At 38.7% G+C, this 21,240-nt stretch overlaps 1 protein-coding gene across 9 annotated transcripts in view; it reads left to right on the top strand.

The window, feature by feature from the left end:
* ZNF197 (zinc finger protein 197) overlaps window positions 1-20,764 on the top strand; it is a 52,599-nt gene extending 31,835 nt beyond the window's left edge. For 2 of the 9 annotated variants that reach the window (XM_037732567.1, XM_037732539.1), the window contains 5 exons: window positions 5,008-5,486; window positions 6,978-7,131; window positions 7,403-7,494; window positions 7,771-7,897; window positions 16,679-20,764. In XM_037732567.1, coding sequence (XP_037588495.1) covers window positions 5,008-5,486; window positions 6,978-7,131; window positions 7,403-7,494; window positions 7,771-7,897; window positions 16,679-18,999 — 3,173 coding nt within the window. In that variant the 3' untranslated portion in view covers window positions 19,000-20,764. Of the gene's footprint in view, window positions 1-561; window positions 905-1,504; window positions 1,767-4,998; window positions 5,487-6,977; window positions 7,132-7,402; window positions 7,495-7,770; window positions 7,898-16,678 lie in introns of those variants that run through there. The other 7 variants (XM_037732658.1, XM_017522228.2, XM_037732617.1 and 4 more) reach the window with 7 other exon arrangements.
* Window positions 20,765-21,240: the final 476 nt, after the last annotated feature.

The raw sequence follows: 21,240 nt of genomic DNA, 5'->3' as shown, positions 1-21,240 counted from the left end.
AAAAAAAAAAAAAAAAGACATAAATAGAATAACATAAACTTTGCTCATTCAATAAACATTCATCTACAACCTATATGGCTTCAGCTTTGTACTAGGGGCTAAATACATGGGATCCATGCAGACATGGCCCTTCTCCTTTTGGAACCTTATTGCAGCCATAGTCACATATAGGGGTGTCAATTCCAGAAGTCCACACCTAAGAGACTGAAGACCAAAGACAGGATCAGAATTCCAGTTAACTTTACCCAGCGTGAGGGACAGCTGGAATAACCTCCTCTCTCAGGGCAGAGATGTCCCCACCATTTGCACATGACTTTGCAACTTCAACTTGATTACTATTTAATATCGTAGCTCCAGTATGTGATCGTGGGCAAGAGCTACACCACAGTAAGCGAATTCACAAGAGGATGATTTATAATCCATGTTATTTACAGTGGGAACTGCATAGGTTCACGAAGAGACCAGAAAAGTCACCTACCAGGTCATTCAGATGAGAGGTTACTCCCTGTCAAACTCAATTGAAATGCAAATTAAAACAGAAATGTCCAACATTCTTTGGAGGCAACAAGCATCCTGAGGCCCTCGGTCCTGTCTTTCATCTCTGCACCCTTCCAGTCCGAAACACAGCGGCCGGTTCTTGTTTGATGTAAGGAATGAGGGCTTATTCCAAGGGCTCAGGAGTTCCGCCTCTCCTCTCGCGCGCTAGGAAAAGAAACGAACCATAGAGATGTGTCTTCCTAGAGATCCCGGATGAGGGGCTGGGAGCAAGCGGAAGTCGCTGTATCTACGGCTCGGCCATTATTCTGTGCCTCGGCTGCCGCAAGGGTCCGTTCCAGTGTCATCTCCTAGCGGCCTGGCGCCGAGGCGGCGGTACCCAAGGCTGGAGCCGCAGCGGGAGCCCCCGGTGAGCGGGGTGGGCTTGGGGGCGGGTGGGCGTGCAAGTGAGGCGGCCTGGGACGCGGGCCTGAGTTTGCTGGGACTGCACAGCCATCGGTGGCCCCTCCCGGGCTCTGACCCCCCGGCACGGTCCGTCCCCAGCTCCGTGTTGGGGGTCGACATCTTGGCCTCGGCAGGGCAGGCAGCGGCCCGGGGAAGGTACTGAGGACAGCAGCTCCGAGTCTGTGTGTGTCTGGACTGGTGCTCCAGTCTAACGGACTCCGCTAGCTCTTTGAGGATAGCTGCCTCAGTAGTCTGCTCCCCCAGCTCAGGCCTTTCTGCTCTTCCTCAGTCTTCTGTGAGGCTGATGCACAGAAACATTCTGAGGCTTCCCTATACCGGTGGCGCCCAGACTTTTTTTTTTTTTTTTAAAGGAATGGAACAATTGTCATCTTTTAGTTTTGTAATATGATGGTATTTAAAAATCAAACTTGAAACCACCCATACCACCCTCACTTCAGGAGTACATTTTAACACAAAGTACTAAGACCGTAAACTCAGAATAAATGTTGCCCACGTCATTGGCAACCTGTCAGTGACGATTGTTACTGGTTTTCTCTTTTTGCAGCTTGCCAGATTAAAGCTTTATCGTGGACTGGTGTTTGGAAACCGTTGTTTTAGAACAGTTGTTTGGGTTTCATAAGTTTCTTCGTAGATGGAATTGTTTTGGACTTCTGGAATTAGAATCCCTGAAATCAGAATTTGTTCCCACATCTCAACTAGCTAAGTGCCCTTGAGTGGATTAGTTCCTCTGATCTTTTTGTTCTTTTTAACTTCTGCCTTGAAAACCTTTTGTGAGAAGCAAATAAAATGTATATTTAATAACTTGTTATTTTTATGTTATTTTTATCTGCAAAATAAGTGTAAATAGAGTTCTGATAATTTGCTGTAGAAAATTATTCAAAATTCTTTTTAAAAATTCCTTTCCATCACCCCCAGATCAGTTACCAAGGACTGCCAAGTTTTTCTCAATTGCCTTATCCCTACTAGGGGATAAGTAAGTTCCTACTTCGTTTAGAACTTAGTCATGTGTTGAGACTATTACAAAAATCTAACTGGCCTTTCTTGTTATCCAGTCCCCCCACCCCCACCATTCCCCACTAATAGAGTCCTGACACCTCTTAAGAGTCTCTTCATGCTCATAGTGGAAAAGATCTTTCTAATTATGGTACAATACCCAGAAGTTATAAAAGATTGCATGGCAAAAAACACTTTAAGCAAAGTCACATGGCACATAATATGGTCTCAAAGACACTTGACAAACTGGGAAAAATTTGCACCTGCCATTGTAAACAAAAGACTAATTTTCCTATGTGATAAAAATGTGTACAAATTAACAAGACCCAACACCTCAATAGAAACACAGGCAAAATATATGAATAGTTACTTGAAAAAATATACAAATGACTGTCAATATAGTAATTCACTCAAAATGCAAGTTAAAAATTTGGCAAAGAGCACAAACTTTAACAACTGTATTGGTGAGAGTGAGGAAAGGCACTCCCATACAGCTGTTTCTGATGGGAGTATAAATGATAAACTGGTACAGTCCTAATGAGGTCAAATTGAAAATACCAAAATTATACATGCATACCTTTTGACTCAGCAATTCTGTTTCAAAGAACTTTTCTTATATGTGACTATACACATCCAAACTGATGTATGCACAAGATTATTCATGATAATATTGTTGGTAATAAGAAATGATTGAAAACTACCCAAACATTCCATCCGTGCTGGCATGAATAATTATGATACATCTATGCATCCATAAAAATGGGGAGAGGGGCTGTGTATTGACAGGAAAGACCTCTAAGACGTTATTAATTGAGAAGAGGAAAATGTAGCACATTCATGGTGTACCACCATCTGTGAAAAAAGGGAAATAGAAAACAATAAATGTATACACACATATGCATAAATAACTGGAAAGATACATAAGAAGCTAACAGGGAGAAGGAAACTTTACACAATATGCATTTTATAATCTGAAATTTTGAGCAAGTGAGTATATTACCTATTTTTTAAAATACGAAAAAATGTAAAGTAAAACCTCTTTAATGCTTAAATGGAAGTAAAACTGCTTCACTTACAGGACTCAATGACCTCCTCAGAATACTGCCTCTCAAGAGCCTTTAGAATTTAACTTATGTTTACCTCTCTGCTCTACTCCTACAATCTTGCCTCCAAAGTTTACTTTCATTCTCTGGTTTTCCTTCACAAAGTTATGTGTCACTCCGTTGCTTTTGGAAATAGTTTCTTTCTTCCTGAAATGGCTTTCCTCATAGTCCTGTGATCCTTTTATTTTTCCTTAAAAGTCCAATCCAAAGGTACCTTTCATGGCCAGGAGCGGTGGCTCATGTCTGTAATCCCAGCACTTTGGGAGGCTGAGGTGGGCAGATCACTTGAGGTCAGGAGTTCAAGACCAGCCTGGGCAATATGGTGAAACCCCATCTCTACCAAAAATACAAAAATTAGCTGGGCATGGTGGCGCAAGCCTGTAGTCCCAGCTACCCGGGAGGCTGAGACAGGAGAACTTGAACCCATGAGGCAGAGGTTGCAGTGAGCTGAGATCACGCCACTGCACTCCCACCTGGGTGACAGAGGGAGACTCCATCTCAAAAATAAAAAATTACCCTTCATTAATCCTCTCTGTAGTTTTATGTTCTCCTATTACTTATACTTACACATTATATTGAAATTATGTTTATATTTCTGCCCCCCCACCCCCAGTTGTTATAAGCAGGCTCTCTTTAAGGGTCTATGTGTTCAAATAATGAGGATGCTTTCATATGTCACTGATGCTGATATAACTGTTATAACCTTAAAAGCTTAAAATTACTTGTACTCCTCAGCCCAACAATTCTAGGAATTTATCCTGAAGAAATAAGCAGAGATGTAACTAAAAATTTGTGAGCAAGGATAGCCATTGTAACCTTTTTAATAATAGGGGAAAGTTAGAATTAATCTATGATAATTAGTTAGAAATTATTATAGAAGATAGAAATAATCTATTGTAATCTGTAATTTGTAGATTATAATCTATAATCTAAATGTCCAGCAACAGGGGGCTATTAAGTATAGATGGACTCATACAGCTATTAAAAATAATGAAGAATAGTTAATGTGTTCACAACATAATAAGTGAGAAAAGCTATAGAGCAATACACTTGGATCCTATCTTTAACCCACACTGGTGCATAGAAAAAGGGCTAGAATGACATAGTTCTGAATAATAGCAGTGATTGTTTTCTGGTTTTATAAATTTTTGGTTTTATAATTAGAAACATATATGTTGTTTCTAAAGAATAGTTGATTTCTAGAGAGCAGGTCTAAGTTCTGTATAATAAAACCTTATTCAGGTTTATCCACCTGTGGGACTAGGTGTGAAAAGATAAGAGCAAGAGGGAAATTTATCCAAATATTTTGATTAACAGAATGAACAATTTTCAGAGAATTAAAAGCATGTAGAGCAAAATTACACAGAACTTAATACAGCCTTTCTTTGTTAATCGAGGAGGTGGATAGGATTTTATCTCATGTGTGTCATGATTAAGACTGTGATTACTTGTTAACTCTGTGGAACATAGGAAAGAGTGCTAGTTACAGAGGGTAATAAGTAACATTTAAACCCATGTACCAGGCACTGTCCAAAAACTTGAAATGTATTTAGACATCAGAGTCTCATAACAACCCCATGAGTTAGGAACTGTTACTATCCCTATTTTACAGATTAAAAAACTAAGGCTCAGAAGTGAGGGAATCGTTCCAGGTTATACAGGAGTAGCCAGGATGCTCATTGTTAGAGTGGTAAAGAATCTATTGTAGTTAGATGAAGAGATCCTATGAATAAAGACCAAAGGAAATTCATGTGTTTGGTTTCAGCAGTCTGGGTAACATGAGTGTCTGTGTCCCAGAGCCTTAAGTGGGAGGTGTCAGAGGAAACACTCTCTCGAGTCTGGAACCTTGCACTCACAAACGTTCTCTTTATTACTGGGAACTGACTGGGGCCTGGAAAGCTCAGCTTTTTCTCTGGGCTAATTTTAACAATGATTTCTTGAGGTCTTGTAGATGATACTCTCCAAACTCTAAGGAAGAAGTCAAGGATTAAGGAGACCTGGACTGGAGAGGAGCCTTTTTCTAAAACAACAATGACAAGAGAAAATTGGGCCCACAATGCTTTGAGACAAGAGGGCCTTGTGAAGGGGAAGGATGATACTTGGAAATGGGGAACCAGCTTCCAAGGAAGCAGCTCCTCTGTTTGGGAGACCTCCCACCTGCACTTTAGACAGTTACGTTACCATGAGACATCTGGACCCCAGGAGGCTCTGAGCCGGCTCAGAGAACTCTGTCGCCGGTGGCTGAGACCAGAAGCACGTACCAAGGCACAGATCCTGGAGCTGCTGGTGCTGGAGCAGTTTCTGAGCATCCTGCCTGGGGAGATTCGGACTTGGGTGCAGCTCCATCGCCCTGGGAGTGGCGAGGAGGCTGTGGCCCTGGTAGAGGAGCTACAGAAAGACCTTGATGGACCAGCAATAAAAGTGAGAAAGGTGGGGAGGGAAGGTGGGTATTGGGATGAAGGGAAGGAAAGAATTGAGGCTGGGCTAGAGGGTGTGATTTTCATTAAAAATTAATATCACACTAGCCACCCTAACAATAATTAAAGCAGATTCATGAGTATTCAGATCATAGAATATGTCTGTAGAGAAATGGATTTATGTTGAGGTATCTTTGTTTCCAACTTAGAAGCAGCACAAAAACATTGACTCTGTTTTGTCACCTGGGTAGTGCTTGCTAATGCTGAGTTTGGATCAAGAACCTGAAGAAGAAATGTTGCTAAGTTTTTCCCTAAATAGAAGCATATGTATTGTCTCTATAATTCTGTTTGGAATGGTGATGTAGGCATAGAGTATAAAAGGCCAGGCACAGTGGCTCATGCCTGTAATCCCAACACTTTGGAAGGCTGAGGTGGGAGGATCACTTGAGGCCACAAGTTCAAGGCCAGCCTGCACAACATGGGAAAACTTCTTCTCTACAAAAAATTTAAAAAATTAGCCAGGTGTAGTGGCAAGTACCTGTTGTCCCAACTACTTAGAAGGCTAAGGTGGGAGGATCACTTGAGCCCAGGAGGTTGAGGCAGCAGTGAGCTATGATCACACCATTGCACTCCAGCCTGGGTAATAGAGTAAGATCCTGTCTTTAAATAAATAAATAAATAGAATGCCAGTAGCGTAACAAGAATGAAACTTTCCAGGTGAGACCTCCTCTTGTGTGCCCTCCTGGGGATTCTGCAAGCCAAGGGATTGGGTTAAGATATTTGCTTCTGATAAGATTTATATCCTTGACCATTAGATTGGGATCTTAATGTAGCCTATCATGTGTGAGATTTCTTCTGTACATCTATAGCTCACTAGAAACATTTCTGTATAAGATGTCTGAATCATAACTCAAACTTGGGTGTGGCATTAAGGATAGGCTTGTTCTTTTAATCATAAAGTGAAAAATCTTAGAGCTATATATTTCGTTACAAATTAATACATCCTCATTTGTGATATAAGGAAACCGAGGCAGACATCTAGCTGGCCGCAAAACCAAGTGTCTTGGTGCCGATTTTAGTGTTACTTGTATTTGAGCACAGAGGACTAGGTAAAGAGGTCAGTACTTAGATGGTAAATAAGTAGAAGAGATGTGACTGAAGTCCGTTCTAAAACTAAGTCTGAAACTAAAATCCATGCTCTTAATTACTGTTTATTACTTCCCATTCCCTCCTTAACCCACACCCAGGTCTGGCTTCTGTTCCTACCATTCTGTTGTACAGTCTCCTCTGGGAGAGGTCACCAGTGCCATGAGTGGGGCTTGAGGGCAGCTCCATTGTTCTCATTGCAAAGTTTTATTGCTGTTTTGATGGCTCCATACTTGAGGTGGGTCTCTCTGATCTCACAGTTCTAGATTGTGGGCAGAAAGAGGTCCACAGTGCTTAGGTGAGTCCTTTTTCTGGAGGAACAAGAAGAGCCAGTATATTTTGTTTTACTGATTTCCAGGTTCCAGTCCTTGTCCAGGATCAGAGCCCTCTCCAAAAGGCAGTGAGCACTCCAGGAACACTTCCTCCTGTACTTCCTGGCAGCCACATAGCAGCTGAAATTTGCCTGCATCCTACTGATCCAGTGGCATTCAACTTCCAGGATCCTCAAAATGGTATTTACTCAGTGCTCTGGGCTTTGGGCTGTTCCAGGACCCTTTCTGTGGCTCAACTCCTACTTCCAGGGAGTTGCTTCTTCTGCTACCCTGTCTAGGAATCTCTTACAGTGCCAGTTCCTTTCTGTTGTTTCTGCTGTTCCCACCTTCTTCTTGGGCCCCTCTGACCTTGTATCCATTTTTATTGCTACTCTTTGTGTTATTCCAGCTCTGCAAGTGGGGGTCACTCAGAATTTGTAGGTCCCACATGCAGCTTTTTCTCTTTCCTCAGATAGTCCTGCCCCTGAAGCTTCTGCCCTTTCTCAGGAAGAGAACCCAAGAAATCAATTAATGGCACTTATGCTCCTAACAGCCCAACCCCAGGTAAGGTTAACATCCTCTTTCCTTCCCATCTGCACAACCTCACTGTGGCTGAATTGCCCTCTCTCATCCTTGTACTTCAATGTCCAGTCAGTTCCTATTTCTAAATCAAGGTCTATGCTGTTGGAAGATAGACTTTATATGTGATCTCCTTGTGTCTCCCTGATGTCTGTTGTGCACTCCTGGTCTCCCAGTATATCCCTTCCCCAGAAGCGAAGGGAACCTTTCAACAGGCAAGCTCCTGGGCATTGGTAATCTCACACACACCTGTTGTTTCAGGAGTTGGTGATGTTTGAGGAGGTGTCAGTATGCTTCACTTCAGAGGAATGGGCATGTCTTGGCCCAATCCAGAGGGCCTTGTACTGGGATGTGATGCTGGAGAATTATGGAAATGTGACCTCCCTAGGTAAGGACTCTTCTTTCTGTGATGCTTACCTTTACTTCATCAGCCTTTGTTTGTTTTCTGATTATAAAGGTAACATATACCTATTTTGTAAAATACTGAATACTACAAAGAAGAAAAAAAACTTCCTTAATATTGCTATTTCCAGACAACTATTATCATTTTGATATATTACCTTTCTGGTTTTTCTGTATGTTTGAAAGATTTTTTACATTGTTCAAATGTATGTGTTTGTGTGTGTATCTGTATACGGTTTTATAGGTTGCTTTCCTTGTGTGTGTTCTCGAATGTTACAAACTCTTTGCAGTTATTATCTATATTGGCTATATGATTTGTACCATAATTCAGTTAGCCATTTCCTTATTTTGAATAATTGCTATGATAATTATCTGTCCCTGTGCCTAATGTCTTCTAAAATGTCTTATTATTTTTAGAAGTACAATTACTGGACATAAGCGTTTGAATGGCTTTAAGGCTCTGGCTTCATCTTGCCAAATTACTTTCCATAGTGATCCGTGTCCTCTCTGTTCTTATCATTGGTGTATAAGAACACTCCTTTTGCTCTGCTTTCATTTGTACTGAGGAATCCCACAATTCTAAATTACTGCTAATATATTTTTAAAGTTATAATATCTATTCTAAAGTAGATTTCTTTGATAAGTAATAAAAGAATATTTCAAAATTTTTTATTAGCCATTTTTGCTTCCAGCAAACATCAAATACCTATAGTAGTACAGCTGTGAAAATGATGTGATTTTTGCCCTTAAATATCTTATGATGGTTTAGGAGATGATTATAGAAATATTAAATGTACAAGGCAGAGTAAAATAATTGGTACAAGAGTGGCATAAACCTGGTGTGATGGAAATGCAGAAAACAGAGCAATCAATTCCATTCCTGGGGATTAGGAAAGGCCATAAAGGAGGTAGCATTTATACTGGAACTTGAAGAAAAATGTAGAATTCTGTTTGGAGAAATCAACATTCAGAACTGGATAATCAGCCACAGGAACTAATTTTGACTGAAATACAGATTGACAGTATCAGTTTAAATGGCTGCAGAGTATTCCATGTTCCATGCAGAGTATTCATGCTTTACAATGACAGCTTTATGATTCTGAATGTTTCTATTCAAGAACATTATATAACATTCCATTTTTTCTGTACTGCCTTTGTATGTATTAGGCATGTTTTAAAATCGCCTAGATCTTGCATATTTCTGGTAATATTTATTATTTGAAATTAGAGTCTTTTCTGATATTTTCTAATTGACTGTCATTTACATATATGAAAGTACTGATTTTAAATATGTTAATTTTGTACCCAGCAACTTTATTATTTTATTGTCTTTAGTAATTTATACTGTATATTTTCATATTTTGAGACTGTATCCTTTAGTATCTCAGCAGTGGCAGTGGTGGGTCAGTCTGTAGATTTTATACTTTGATAGATACTACCAAACTTCTTTCTACCAATGATACCTGAATTAAACTCCTACAGAAAGAGCACACAGGAGAGCCAATTTCCCCTGGATCTGCTCATGATTTGGTCAGTGTTTTAATTAAATCTTTGCTAGGTAGATCAAGAATACTATCTTTTGTTTGTGTGTTTTTCATGTTTTCATTATTACTGTGATTGAAATCTCTTCATATGTTTACTGGTCGTTTTACTGCTATTCTTATACTTCCTATACATATAGGACTGCTAACGCTTTGTCAATTGTTGCATATGCTTTTCCCATTTGTTTGCCTTTCAATATTATTTATTAATTTTTTTAAGCCTTAGAAAATATTTTATGTTGTTAAACTTAGCAGTATTTTCCTTTATGGTCTTAGTGGTCTTTTTCCTCATAAAATTATTTTTTAAACCCACCTGTATTTTCGTAAGATACTTTTATTATTTTATTTTGATATTTAAGCTTTAATCCATCTTGATATTTATCAATTTATCTTGAGATATAGAATGACATAGACATCTTGTGGAGGGGTTTTCCTGTTTCTGAGATGGCAGTCTCACTATGTTGCCCAGGCTGGCCTCAAATTCCTGGCCTCAAGCAAACATTCCATCCCAGCTTCCCAAGTAGTTGCGACTATAAGCATGCACTACCATCCCAGCTTTTTTTTTTTAACCCAAGTGGCTTTCAGTAGTTTCAAAGCTATTTACTCAATAATCAATCTTTTCTAAAAATTTTAAAATAGACTTTATGGATTAATTGGCTAACTTTATTAAAAACACTCACCATGGACCCATACCTCATGCTATACACTAAAATAAATTCCAGATAGGTCTAAGAGTTAAATTAAAAAAAAAAACCATAAAATAATGTAATTGCTTGATTATTCTAGCTCTTTGAAGAAAGAGAAACTTGAACCAACTTTAATACATTTAAAAAAAAAATCTCACTGCAATGTTGTTGGGGCTTTGGGCAAGCAGATGCCTAATGTTTATTCCCACTGACTTAGTAACTCAGATTTGAGGGGGATATATTAAAGAACCTCTGATTTGAGGTTCAGAAAGAGGGAATATAAGTCATATGTCTAAAAATAGTCCCAGGTAACTATCGTGGTTGAAAGTTGGGCAAAACAAATTCCCTAAGATCAAGTACTAAGCAGAGAATGGTGTTTTGACCTAATAGTATATTATGAAACTATCAAATATTATGATAACTCTGTGTACTCAATTTTCATACATCAGTAAACTGTGATAGAAAAACAGACTCTCAGATAACTTGAACATACTACTTCCGTATGTAAAATATTTGTGTATGTTTATTTAGGAAATTGGACTAGAATTTGAAGGAAAGTATTAAGAAATATTGATTACCTTCCATGTTAGGCTTAGCTCCTGCCTTAAAGTACATTCAAATTGGAGAGAAGACATTTCCACTTATAATTACAATACAATTTGGCACATGCTGTATAATAAAAGCATGTATAAGGTTATGTGAGCCCATAGGAACCTGGGAATGATGAGAGGATTGGGACAGTGGGAGGAGGAGGAGGAGGATTGTTCCCAGTTCTTCCACCAGGAGGGAAAGATTTATAACAGTTTTATTGAGGTATATTTAACATACCATAAAATTCACCATTTAAAATGTACAGTTCCGTGCTTGTTGTATATTCACCAAGTTGTGCAACCATCACCACAATGAATTTTAAAACATTTTCATCACCCCCAAAAGAAACCTTGCACCCTTCAGCAGTCCACCCTCATTTCATGTAACTCATTCCTCCAATCTAGCCCTAGCAGGCACCAATCTTTCTACCTCTATAGATTTGTGTATTTGAAACATTTCACGTAAATGGAATCATGCAATATGTGGTCATTTGTGACTGGTTTCTTTTAGTTGACATAGTGTTTTTAAGCCTTATCCATGTTGTATCAGGTATCAGTTCTTTATTCCTTTTTAATGCCAAATAATATTCCATTGAACGGATATATCTCCATTTATCAGCTGATGAACGCTTAGGTACTTCCACTTTTGGTCCATTATGAATAATGCTGCTATGAACATTTGTGTACAATTTTTGTGTGGATATATGTTTTCCTTTCTCTTGGGTATACACCTAGGGGTAGAATTGCTGGGTCTTATGATAACTCTGTCTTTAATCATTTGAGGAACTGCCAGACTGTTTTCCAAAGCAACTGCGCAATTTTACACTCCTACTAGCATTATATAAACGTTCCAGTTTTTCTACATCATCCCTATCACTTGTTATTATCTGTCTTTTTTATTTTAATTATCCTAATGGGTCTGAAATGATATCTCACTGTGGTTTCAATATGCATTGCCCTGATGGTTAATGATGTTGAGCAACTTTTTATGTTATTACTGACTGTATGTATATCTTTGGAGAAAACTGTCTATTCAGATTCTTTGTCTATATTTTAACTAGGTTATTTGTCGTTTTATTACTAAGTTGTAAGAATTCTTTATATAGTCTAGATATAAGTTCTTTAACAAATACATGATTTACATATATTTTCTTCCATTCTGTGGGGTCTTGCCCTATTGTCCAGGCTGGAGTGTAGTGGTTCGATCATAGCTTACTGCAGCCTCGAACTCGTGGGCCCAAGCGATCCTCTCACCTTAGCCTCCTGAGTAGCTGGGATTACAGGTGCACCCCACCAGCCTGGCTAATTTTAAATTTTTTGTAGAGACAGAGTCTCACTGTGTTTCCCAAGCTGGTCTTGAACTCCTAGCCTCAAACAATCTTCCTTCTTCAGCCTCCCCAAGTGCTGGCATTACAGGCTTGAGCCACTTGGCCTGGTGACTTTTCCCTTTCTTGATGGTATCCTTTGAAGGACAAAAGTCATTAATTTTAATGAGTTAGATTTTTTTTTTCTTTTGTTGCTTCTGCTTTTGGTGTCATATCTAAGAAACTATCACTAATCCAAGGCCAGGAAGATTTATGTCTATATTTTCTTTTAAGTTTTAGCTCTTACATTTAGGTCTTTTATCTATTTTGAGTTAATTTTTGTATATAGTATGAGGTAAGGATCTATCTTCATTCTTCTGCATGTGGTACCATTTATCCCAGGCACCATTTGTTTAAAAGACTGTGCTTTCCCCATTGCATTGTTTTGGCACCCTTGTAAAAAAGCAGTTGATCATAAATATGAGGGTTTATTTCTAAAGTCTCAGTTCTAGTCCTTTGATCTGTATGTCTATCCTTATGTCAGTATCATCCTCTCTTACTATTTTGGCTTCATAGTACATTTTAAAATAAAAAGGTGTGAGTCTTCCAACTATGTTCTTTTTCAAGATTGTTTTAGCTACTCTAGGTCTCTTGACTTTCCATCTTAATTTTAGTATCAGCCTGTCAATATATTTGAAGAAGCCAGTTAAGATTTTTATAGGTATTGCAATGAATCTGTAGATCAATTTGAGTAGTATTGACATTTACCAATGTTAAGTCTTTTAATCTTTGAACATGAGGTATCTTTCCATTTATTTAGGCCCTTGATTTCTTTCAATAATATTTTGTAGTTTTCAGGATAGAAGTTCTTCTTTTGTTAAATTTATCCTAATCTTATTGTTTCTGTGACTATTATAAATGTTTTTTTAAATTTCCTTTGTGGATTATTTATTGCTAATGAATAGAAATATCACTGACTTTTTTTATGAGATGGGATTTTATATGTTTCTCAGGCTGACCTTGAACTCCTTGGTTCAAGCAGTCCTCTGCCTCAACCTACTAAGTAGCTGGGACTACAGGTGTGTGCCACCATCTCAGGCTGATTTTTATATCTTGAGCTTGTATCCTGCAATCTTGCTGTACTTGTTAGTTCCAATAGTTTTTTAGTGATTTCTAAGGATTGTTTAGATGCAAGATTTTGTCATCTGCAAATAGAGATAATTTTACTTCTTCCTTTCCAATCTGGATGTCTTTTATTTCTCTTGCCTAATTGCTCTGGCTAGAACCTCCAGTACATATTGACTAGAAGTGGCAAGAGCAGACAGCTTTTTTTGTTCTTGGTCTTAGAGAGAACACATTTAATCTTTCACCATGAAATATAATTTAATTTTTTTGAACAGGATCTTACTCTGTCACTTAGGGTAGAGTGCAGTAGCATGATCATGGCTCACTACATCCTCAACTTCCTGGGCTGAAGTAATCCTCGTAATCCTCTTACCTCAGCCTCCCACATATCTAGGACCACAGGCACACACCAACATTCCCAGATAATTATTTGTTTTTATTTTTATTTTTTCTGTAGAGTCAGTGTCTCACCACGTTCCCCAAGCTGGTCTCAAACTCCTGGCCTCAAACTCCTGGTCTCAAATCTACCTACCTTGGCTTGCCAAAGTATGAGCCACTGTGCCTGGCCAGAAATCCCCTTCTATTCCCACTTTGTTGAGTGTTTTTATCACTGTGGAGTGTTTTTATCTATTGTCTTGATGATGTGGTTTTTGTTCTTCATTTTGTTAATATGGTGTATTACATTAATTGTTTTCCTAGTGTTATGCCAACATTATTTTCCTGTGATAAATCTCACTTGGTCATGGTGTATAATTCTTTTTATGTGTTGCTAGTTTTAGTTAGCATTTTGTTGAGGATTTGTATGTTTATATTCATATGCTATATTAGTCTATAGTTTTCTTTTTTGTGGTGGTTTTGTCTGGTTTTGCTATCAGGGCAATACTGGCTTCACAGAATTAATTGGGAAATGTCTCCGTTTATTGGAAGAATTTGTGAAGAACTGGTATTCTTTTAAGGTTTGGTAGAATTCGCCAGTGAAGCAACCTGAGCCTGGGTTTTTTGTGTGTGGGAGGGTAATTTTTTTTTTTAATTACTGATTCAATTTTGTTTTCCCTGTTGTAGACCTACTCAGATTTTCCATTTTTTTCTTGAGTCAGTTTTAGCAGTTTGTGGCTTTCTAGGAATTTGCCTATTTCATATAAGTTGTCTTAATTTATTGACACCATATCATTCATAGTTTTATTTATACTCCTTTTTATTATTTTTTTAATTTTTTATTTTTTCGAGAGTGGGTAAGATGAGGATAGAAATTCTCACTCTGACTCCTTTTTATTTTTTTAAGATTAGCATTAATGGTCAGAGAGTGATGACTTTAGAGCTTAGTTTTAAAGGGTGTAGGTCTGGGCTTGGGTAGTGAGTTGGAAAGAGGAAGAGCAATTCAGGTAGAGGAAAGGACGTGGGCAGTGATAGGCAAGAAATGACATGTTTGGGCAGCTGCGTGTAGTACACTGTGGCTAGAGTCTAGGGGCATAAGAGATACTGACAATAGTTGATACCAGAAAAACAGGCAGTGTGTGAAGATATCCCTTTGGCTCTGCTGGCTATTTATGCTTTGTCCTGTAGGCAATGAAGAGTTAGATGTTTTGAGCAGGTGAGTGACATGATCAAATTTACCAATTGGAAAGGTCATTGACAATAAAGGTACACATGGATTGGGGCAGATGAAAGGCAAGGAGAGGAGTGTTAGAGGCAGGAAAGCCTGTCTGTTCCTTGCAGGCTTCATTCACCAAAGATTATGGAAAGTAACAAGCTCTTCCTATCATTCTGACATTTTTCTACCAAGTCTTAAAAAGCTCATAGGCCCATATATAGCCTGATTCCTAAACTAAAACATCAAATAGTTTAACCAGCTAATTAGCTACTGATAACAAGAGTTTCTAATTTCTTAACATTTTCCATCTCAGTTTAACCACTTATAACAGTTCATTTCCTTAAAGCGTGCTTCATTACATAGAAGCAACCCTCCTCTCCACTAGCATTCTCCTCGTCTTTGTTTTTTGTTTTGTTTTGTTTGTTGAGATGGAGTCTTGCTCTGTCACCCAGGCTGGAATGCAGTGGTATGATCTCGGCTCACTGCAACGTCCACCTCCCAGGTTCAAGTGATTCTCCTGCCTCAGCCTCCTGAGTAGCTGGGACTACAGGTATGCACCACCACATCCAGCTAATTTTTGTATTTTTAGTAGAGACAGGGTTTCACCATGTTGGTCAGGCTGGTCTCGAACTTCTGACCTCAAGTGATCCACCTGCCTTGGCCTCTCAGAGTGCCGGGATTACAGGCATAAGCCACCATCCTTGGCCTCTCCTTGTCTTTGAAACCTCACTGTGAATAAGGAAAGTGAAGTATCAGCACTGGATAGGCCTAAGACACATACCCATCCCTGCAGCCAGGCAGTTGTGTAGTGTGATTGGCAGTCCTGCCTGAGTCCTAGAGAGAGGGGCAGTTGAGATGAGATAAGAGGGCCTAAGAATGTCTATAGTTCAAGTTAATATTTATTGGATCTTTGCTATCCTTACCCTTTCATAAACTTAAAGAAATTTATAATGAATTAAAATGGCTGCACTCTTGTCTTCTATTTAGATAGAAGAAAAATATGGTTATATTGAAAGAGGAGATGATGTTACTGTTATTCACATAACTTATTAGACAGTTTGGGGGAACTGGCTCATGATTTCTCTCACACTTGGGTAGTTTGACAGTAAACTTCCAAAACATTTTCATAAAAATTATTTCATATTTTTAAAATATTCGAGAACATTGGAGTTGAAAGGAACCTTGGAGATTAGTTCAGCCTCACCATCTTACAGAAGTTTTCATACTTTTATTCTGTGTATTTTCCCTTTTCCTTCGGTATTTCTTCTCTTACCTTTTATGTGTAATTAAGGGAGTTCATAACAGACCTCATTTTTTTAAATGAATTTAAAAATTTCCATTTCTTAACTTTAAATGGAGTAGGATGTTTATATGAATTCTAAGAATTAAGTTGCTTTTCAATGGATTTCTTTTCAGTTGGTTAATTGCTTTCAACCAGTTAAAAAGTATTCATGCCTTTGATTTTCAAAAATTAAAAATTACCTTTCAGAGTCCTTACATATACTTTCCTTCCCTTAAATTTTCCATCTTTCTAACATGAATAAAATAAAAAAGAAAGTTACTTCTAATCCAAATGGTTCTTGCTGTTCTATCCAACTTCCTAAGATATGAATGACCTACATAAGATCCTGTGTTTTCTCTCTGGTTCTTCCTTGCTTCTGTTTTCTCAGCATTATTTGTATTTGTATTTTTCCATCTGCTTCCTGAAGACAAAGCACTTAAAAATGTCTCAAAGTGAGTTGTATGTTAATCCATTTACAACCTCTTGTCCATGTAGCATTCTTCCTTGTACCTTCATTTAATGAAAAGTTTCTCCTTTTTGTATGCATATAAAGTGTGCCTTCCTAGAATGTTTTGAAGTCATTTGAAGATCCTGTTCTCCCAAACACAGGGATGTGGTAACATTTGCATTTTTAATTCCTTTTACCAGAATGGGAGACCATGACCGAGAATGAGGAGGTGACATCAAAGCTAAGTAGTTCTCAAAGAGCAGACTCTCAGAAAGGAACATCAAAAAGACTTCAAGGAAGTGTTCCCCAGGTTCTTGATTTTGAAGAAGAGTGTGAATGGCAAGTTTTGGCAAGTCATTGGGAAAAGGAAACAAAGGAAAGGGCAGATACAGTGAGGAAAGTTTCTCTTTGTGAACGAAACAAGAAGAAAAGGAGTCCACCAGAGAAGCAAGGCCAGAAGTGGAAGGAATTTGGAGAAAGCTTGACTTTCGGTTCAGCTATTTCTGAAAGTTTAATAGGTACTGAAGGAAAGAAGTTTTATAAATGTGATATATGTTGTAAACATTTTAATAAAATCTCCCATCTTATAAACCATAGGAGAATCCACACTGGTGAGAAACCTCATAAATGTAAGGAATGTGGAAAAGGCTTTATTCAGCGTTCGAGCCTTCTAATGCATTTACGGAACCATTCAGGGGAGAAACCTTATAAATGTAATGAATGTGGGAAAGCATTTTCTCAAAGTGCTTACCTTCTAAACCATCAGAGGATCCACACTGGGGAGAAACCTTATAAGTGTAAGGAGTGTGGAAAGGGTTTCTATAGGCACTCAGGCCTAATTATACATCTAAGGCGCCATTCAGGGGAGAGACCCTATAAGTGTAATGAATGTGGGAAAGTTTTCTCTCAGAATGCTTACCTCATTGACCATCAGAGGCTCCACAAAGGGGAAGAACCTTATAAGTGTAATAAGTGTCAGAAAGCTTTCATTCTGAAGAAGAGCCTCATTCTGCACCAGAGAATCCATTCTGGGGAAAAGCCCTATAAATGTGATGAATGTGGAAAGACGTTTGCTCAGACCACTTACCTTATTGACCATCAGCGACTCCACAGTGCAGAGAACCCTTACAAGTGTAAAGAATGTGGAAAAGTTTTCATTAGAAGTAAAAGCCTCCTATTACATCAGAGAGTCCACACAGAAAAGAAAACCTTTGGTTGTAAAAAATGTGGGAAGATTTTCAGTTCTAAGTCAAACTTCATTGACCATAAGAGGATGCATAGCAGAGAGAAACCTTATAAATGCACTGAATGTGGGAAAGCCTTCACTCAGAGTGCTTACCTTTTTGACCACCAGAGACTCCATAATGGAGAGAAGCCCTATGAATGTAATGAATGTGGGAAAGTTTTTATTCTGAAGAAGAGCCTCATTTTACATCAAAGGTTCCACACTGGAGAGAATCTCTATGAATGTAAAGATTGTGGCAAGGTCTTTGGTTCGAACAGAAACCTCATTGACCATGAGAGACTCCACAATGGGGAGAAGCCATATGAATGCAGAGAGTGTGGGAAAACCTTTATTATGAGCAAAAGTTTTATGGTCCATCAGAAACTCCATACACAAGAGAAAGCCTACAAATGTGAGGATTGTGGGAAGGCTTTCAGTTACAATTCAAGCCTGCTTGTACATCGGAGAATCCACACCGGAGAAAAACCCTTTGAATGTAGTGAGTGTGGAAGAGCTTTCAGTTCAAACAGAAACCTCATTGAACACAAGAGAATCCACAGTGGTGAGAAACCCTATGAGTGTGATGAGTGTGGTAAATGCTTCATTCTGAAGAAAAGCCTCATTGGACATCAGAGAATTCACACGAGGGAAAAATCTTATAAATGCAATGACTGTGGGAAAATCTTCAGTTACCGCTCAAACCTTATAGCCCATCAGAGGATCCACACTGGCGAGAAGCCCTATGCATGTAATGAATGTGGAAAAGGTTTTACCTACAACAGAAACCTGATTGAACATCAAAGAATTCACAGTGGAGAAAAAACCTACGAATGTCATATATGTAGGAAAGTCCTTACCTCTAGTAGAAATCTTATGGTACATCAAAGAATCCACACTGGAGAGAAACCTTATAAATGTAATGAGTGTGGGAAAGACTTTAGTCAGAATAAAAACCTTGTTGTACATCAGAGAATGCACACTGGGGAAAAACCTTATGAGTGTGAGAAGTGTAGGAAATCCTTTACTTCTAAGAGGAATTTAGTTGGCCACCAGAGAATTCACACAGGGGAGAAACCCTATGGGTGTAATGATTGTAGTAAAGTTTTTAGGCAAAGAAAAAACCTTACTGTACATCAGAAAATCCATACAGATGAAAAACTTTGTGAATGTGATGCATCTGAAAAAGAATTCTCTCAGACTTCCAACTTTCATCTTCAACAGAAAATCCATACCATTGAGGAATTCTCTTGGCTACAAAACACCAATGAGTCCAAGATTGAGATTCAGAAAATCTAGTATCATATGTAAAATGGAATAGAATCCCTGCCTACTTAAGTAACTGTTGGACAAAAGATATATGGTTCTTCTAAGGAAAAAGTTTTTGACTTACTGTTTAATAGGCAAATGAGTTGCATATAGAAGAAAGTTAGTAATCCCAGCACTTCGGGAAGCCAAGGCAGGTAGATCACCTGAGGTCGGAATTTCAAGACCAGCCTGACCAACATGGTGAAACCTCATCTCTACTAAAAATACAAAAATTAGCCTGGCACGGTGGCATGCTGTAATCCCAGCTACCCGGGAGGCTGAGACAGGAGAATCGCTGGAACCCAGGAAGTGGAGGTTGTGGTGAGCTGAGATCGTGCCATTGCACTCCAGCCTGGGCAATAAGAGCGAAACTCCATCTGAATAAAAAAAATCTGAACTTTAAAGTCTACAAAAACATAATCCAAATCTAATAACATAGTTGTAAATGCAGCAACAATATCTTTGTATTAAAAAGTAGACATGGGTTGGGTGCAGTGGCTCATGCCTATGGTCCCAGCGCTTTGGGAACCCGAGGTGGGAGGATCACTAGAGCCCAGGAGTTCAAGACAAGTCTGGGCAACATAGGGAGACCCCATCTCTATTAAAATAAAATAAATTTATTAATATAACAATAAGCAGACACTGTTTTTGAAAATATGTACAGTATGCATTTTAAAGATAGCATCACTACTATAGAAAACCTGAACAGACAGTATGATCTAGGATGTCAGGTGTGGAGTTGGGTGGACAATAGTCTGCTGTTGAGGACAACCTAAAAAGAGCACTGGATTTGGAATCAGAACTGAGCTTTTATTCCTGGCTGTCCCATAATGGCCATGTGATGTTACTAAGTCAGCCTCTAAAGCTCAGTTTCTCTGTCACTCAAATGTTGGCAGGATACCTACCTCACAGGGTTGTTGTGAGGGTTAAGGGAAAGGATCTTTGTGAAAGTACTTTTTGAAATCATTCAGTTGTCGATAAAAGCTGAATAAAAGAGGTATAGTCAAAGCTTAGAACATGGTATCATGTAAGTTTGTATATTAAGTCAATGTTAGAATAAGGGGGATTCCATGAACCTAGAAGATACTCATTTTTACAAGAGGAAGTATGGTGACTAGCCAATTGGAATTTAGTGCTGTAAGAATAATTTTTCTTAATTTACCTTTAAAAATATCTAAGGGAGTTAATAGATTATATATCTAGTTTGCGTGTATGAAAAAAAATGTTATGGCCAGCCATTAACAGTGATGCCAAGGAAAACAATTTATTTTCCAGCTTTTGAATTTGAAATTTAACAGATGTAGAGTGGCAAAATGGAAGGACAGTGCTACCTTGCTTTCCCTGGCATAGGGAAAAAAGTCTTTGACTCAGCAGCTGAGTTGATGATCCCTGCCACAGTCATTGTCAATTCTAATCAGGATTTCATCATTGCTGTCAAATGATAGCCTGTTACTCATGAAACGAGCTTCTGTGCCAGCGCTAAATTTACTGGAACATAAACTTTTCACATAGAGCCAAGCTCTTCACTGATTAAGCCAATGCAGGTAGTCAGTGCCCATTACCCCTGTGAACCATTCTGTGCCCTTGAGTACATTTGTAGGTTTAATTCAGTCTATATTCTTGAGTTGGTATGTTCTAATTCTCAAAGTTCCGTTTCTGCAGCTGGACTATAAATAATACCTGAATACCAAGATTGTGTTTTTTAATAATGTCAAAGTGGTGTTTTTATTATAATAAATGTTATTAATTTAACCCCACAGTTCCTTGGGGGCTGGTTCCTCATTAAAATGAAAGGTAGTGGCTGGCCACGGTGGCTCACTCCTGTAATCCCAGTGCTTTGGGAGGCCAAGGTGGGCGGATTACCTGAGATCAGGATGGATCACCTGAGGTTCGAGACTAGCCTGACCAACATGGAGAAATACTGTCTCTACCAAAAATACAAAATTAGCTGGGTGTAGTGGCGTGTGGCTGTAATCCCACCTACTTGGGAGGCTGAGGCAGGAGAATCACTTGAACCCAGGAGGCAGAGGTTGCGGTGAGCGGAGATGGTGCCATTCACTCCAACCTAGGCAACAAGAGCGAAACTCCATCTCAAAATAAATAAGAATGAAAGGTAGCCAAGAGTGAAAACCGGAAGGGGCCTAAGACCTGGATGGGTCAGGTTTTGCCACTTGCCTTGGAAAAAAAAATCTCTTCAGTTCTTGGAGCCTTGAATTCCTCATCTGTTAAACA

This window comes from Cebus imitator, unplaced genomic scaffold, assembly GCF_001604975.1.
Source record: "Cebus imitator isolate Cc_AM_T3 unplaced genomic scaffold, Cebus_imitator-1.0 Scaffold0, whole genome shotgun sequence".
Taxonomy (NCBI): domain Eukaryota; kingdom Metazoa; phylum Chordata; class Mammalia; order Primates; family Cebidae; genus Cebus; species Cebus imitator.
Note: the sequence above shows the minus strand (reverse complement) of the source record. Positions and strands in the feature narration are given on the sequence as shown.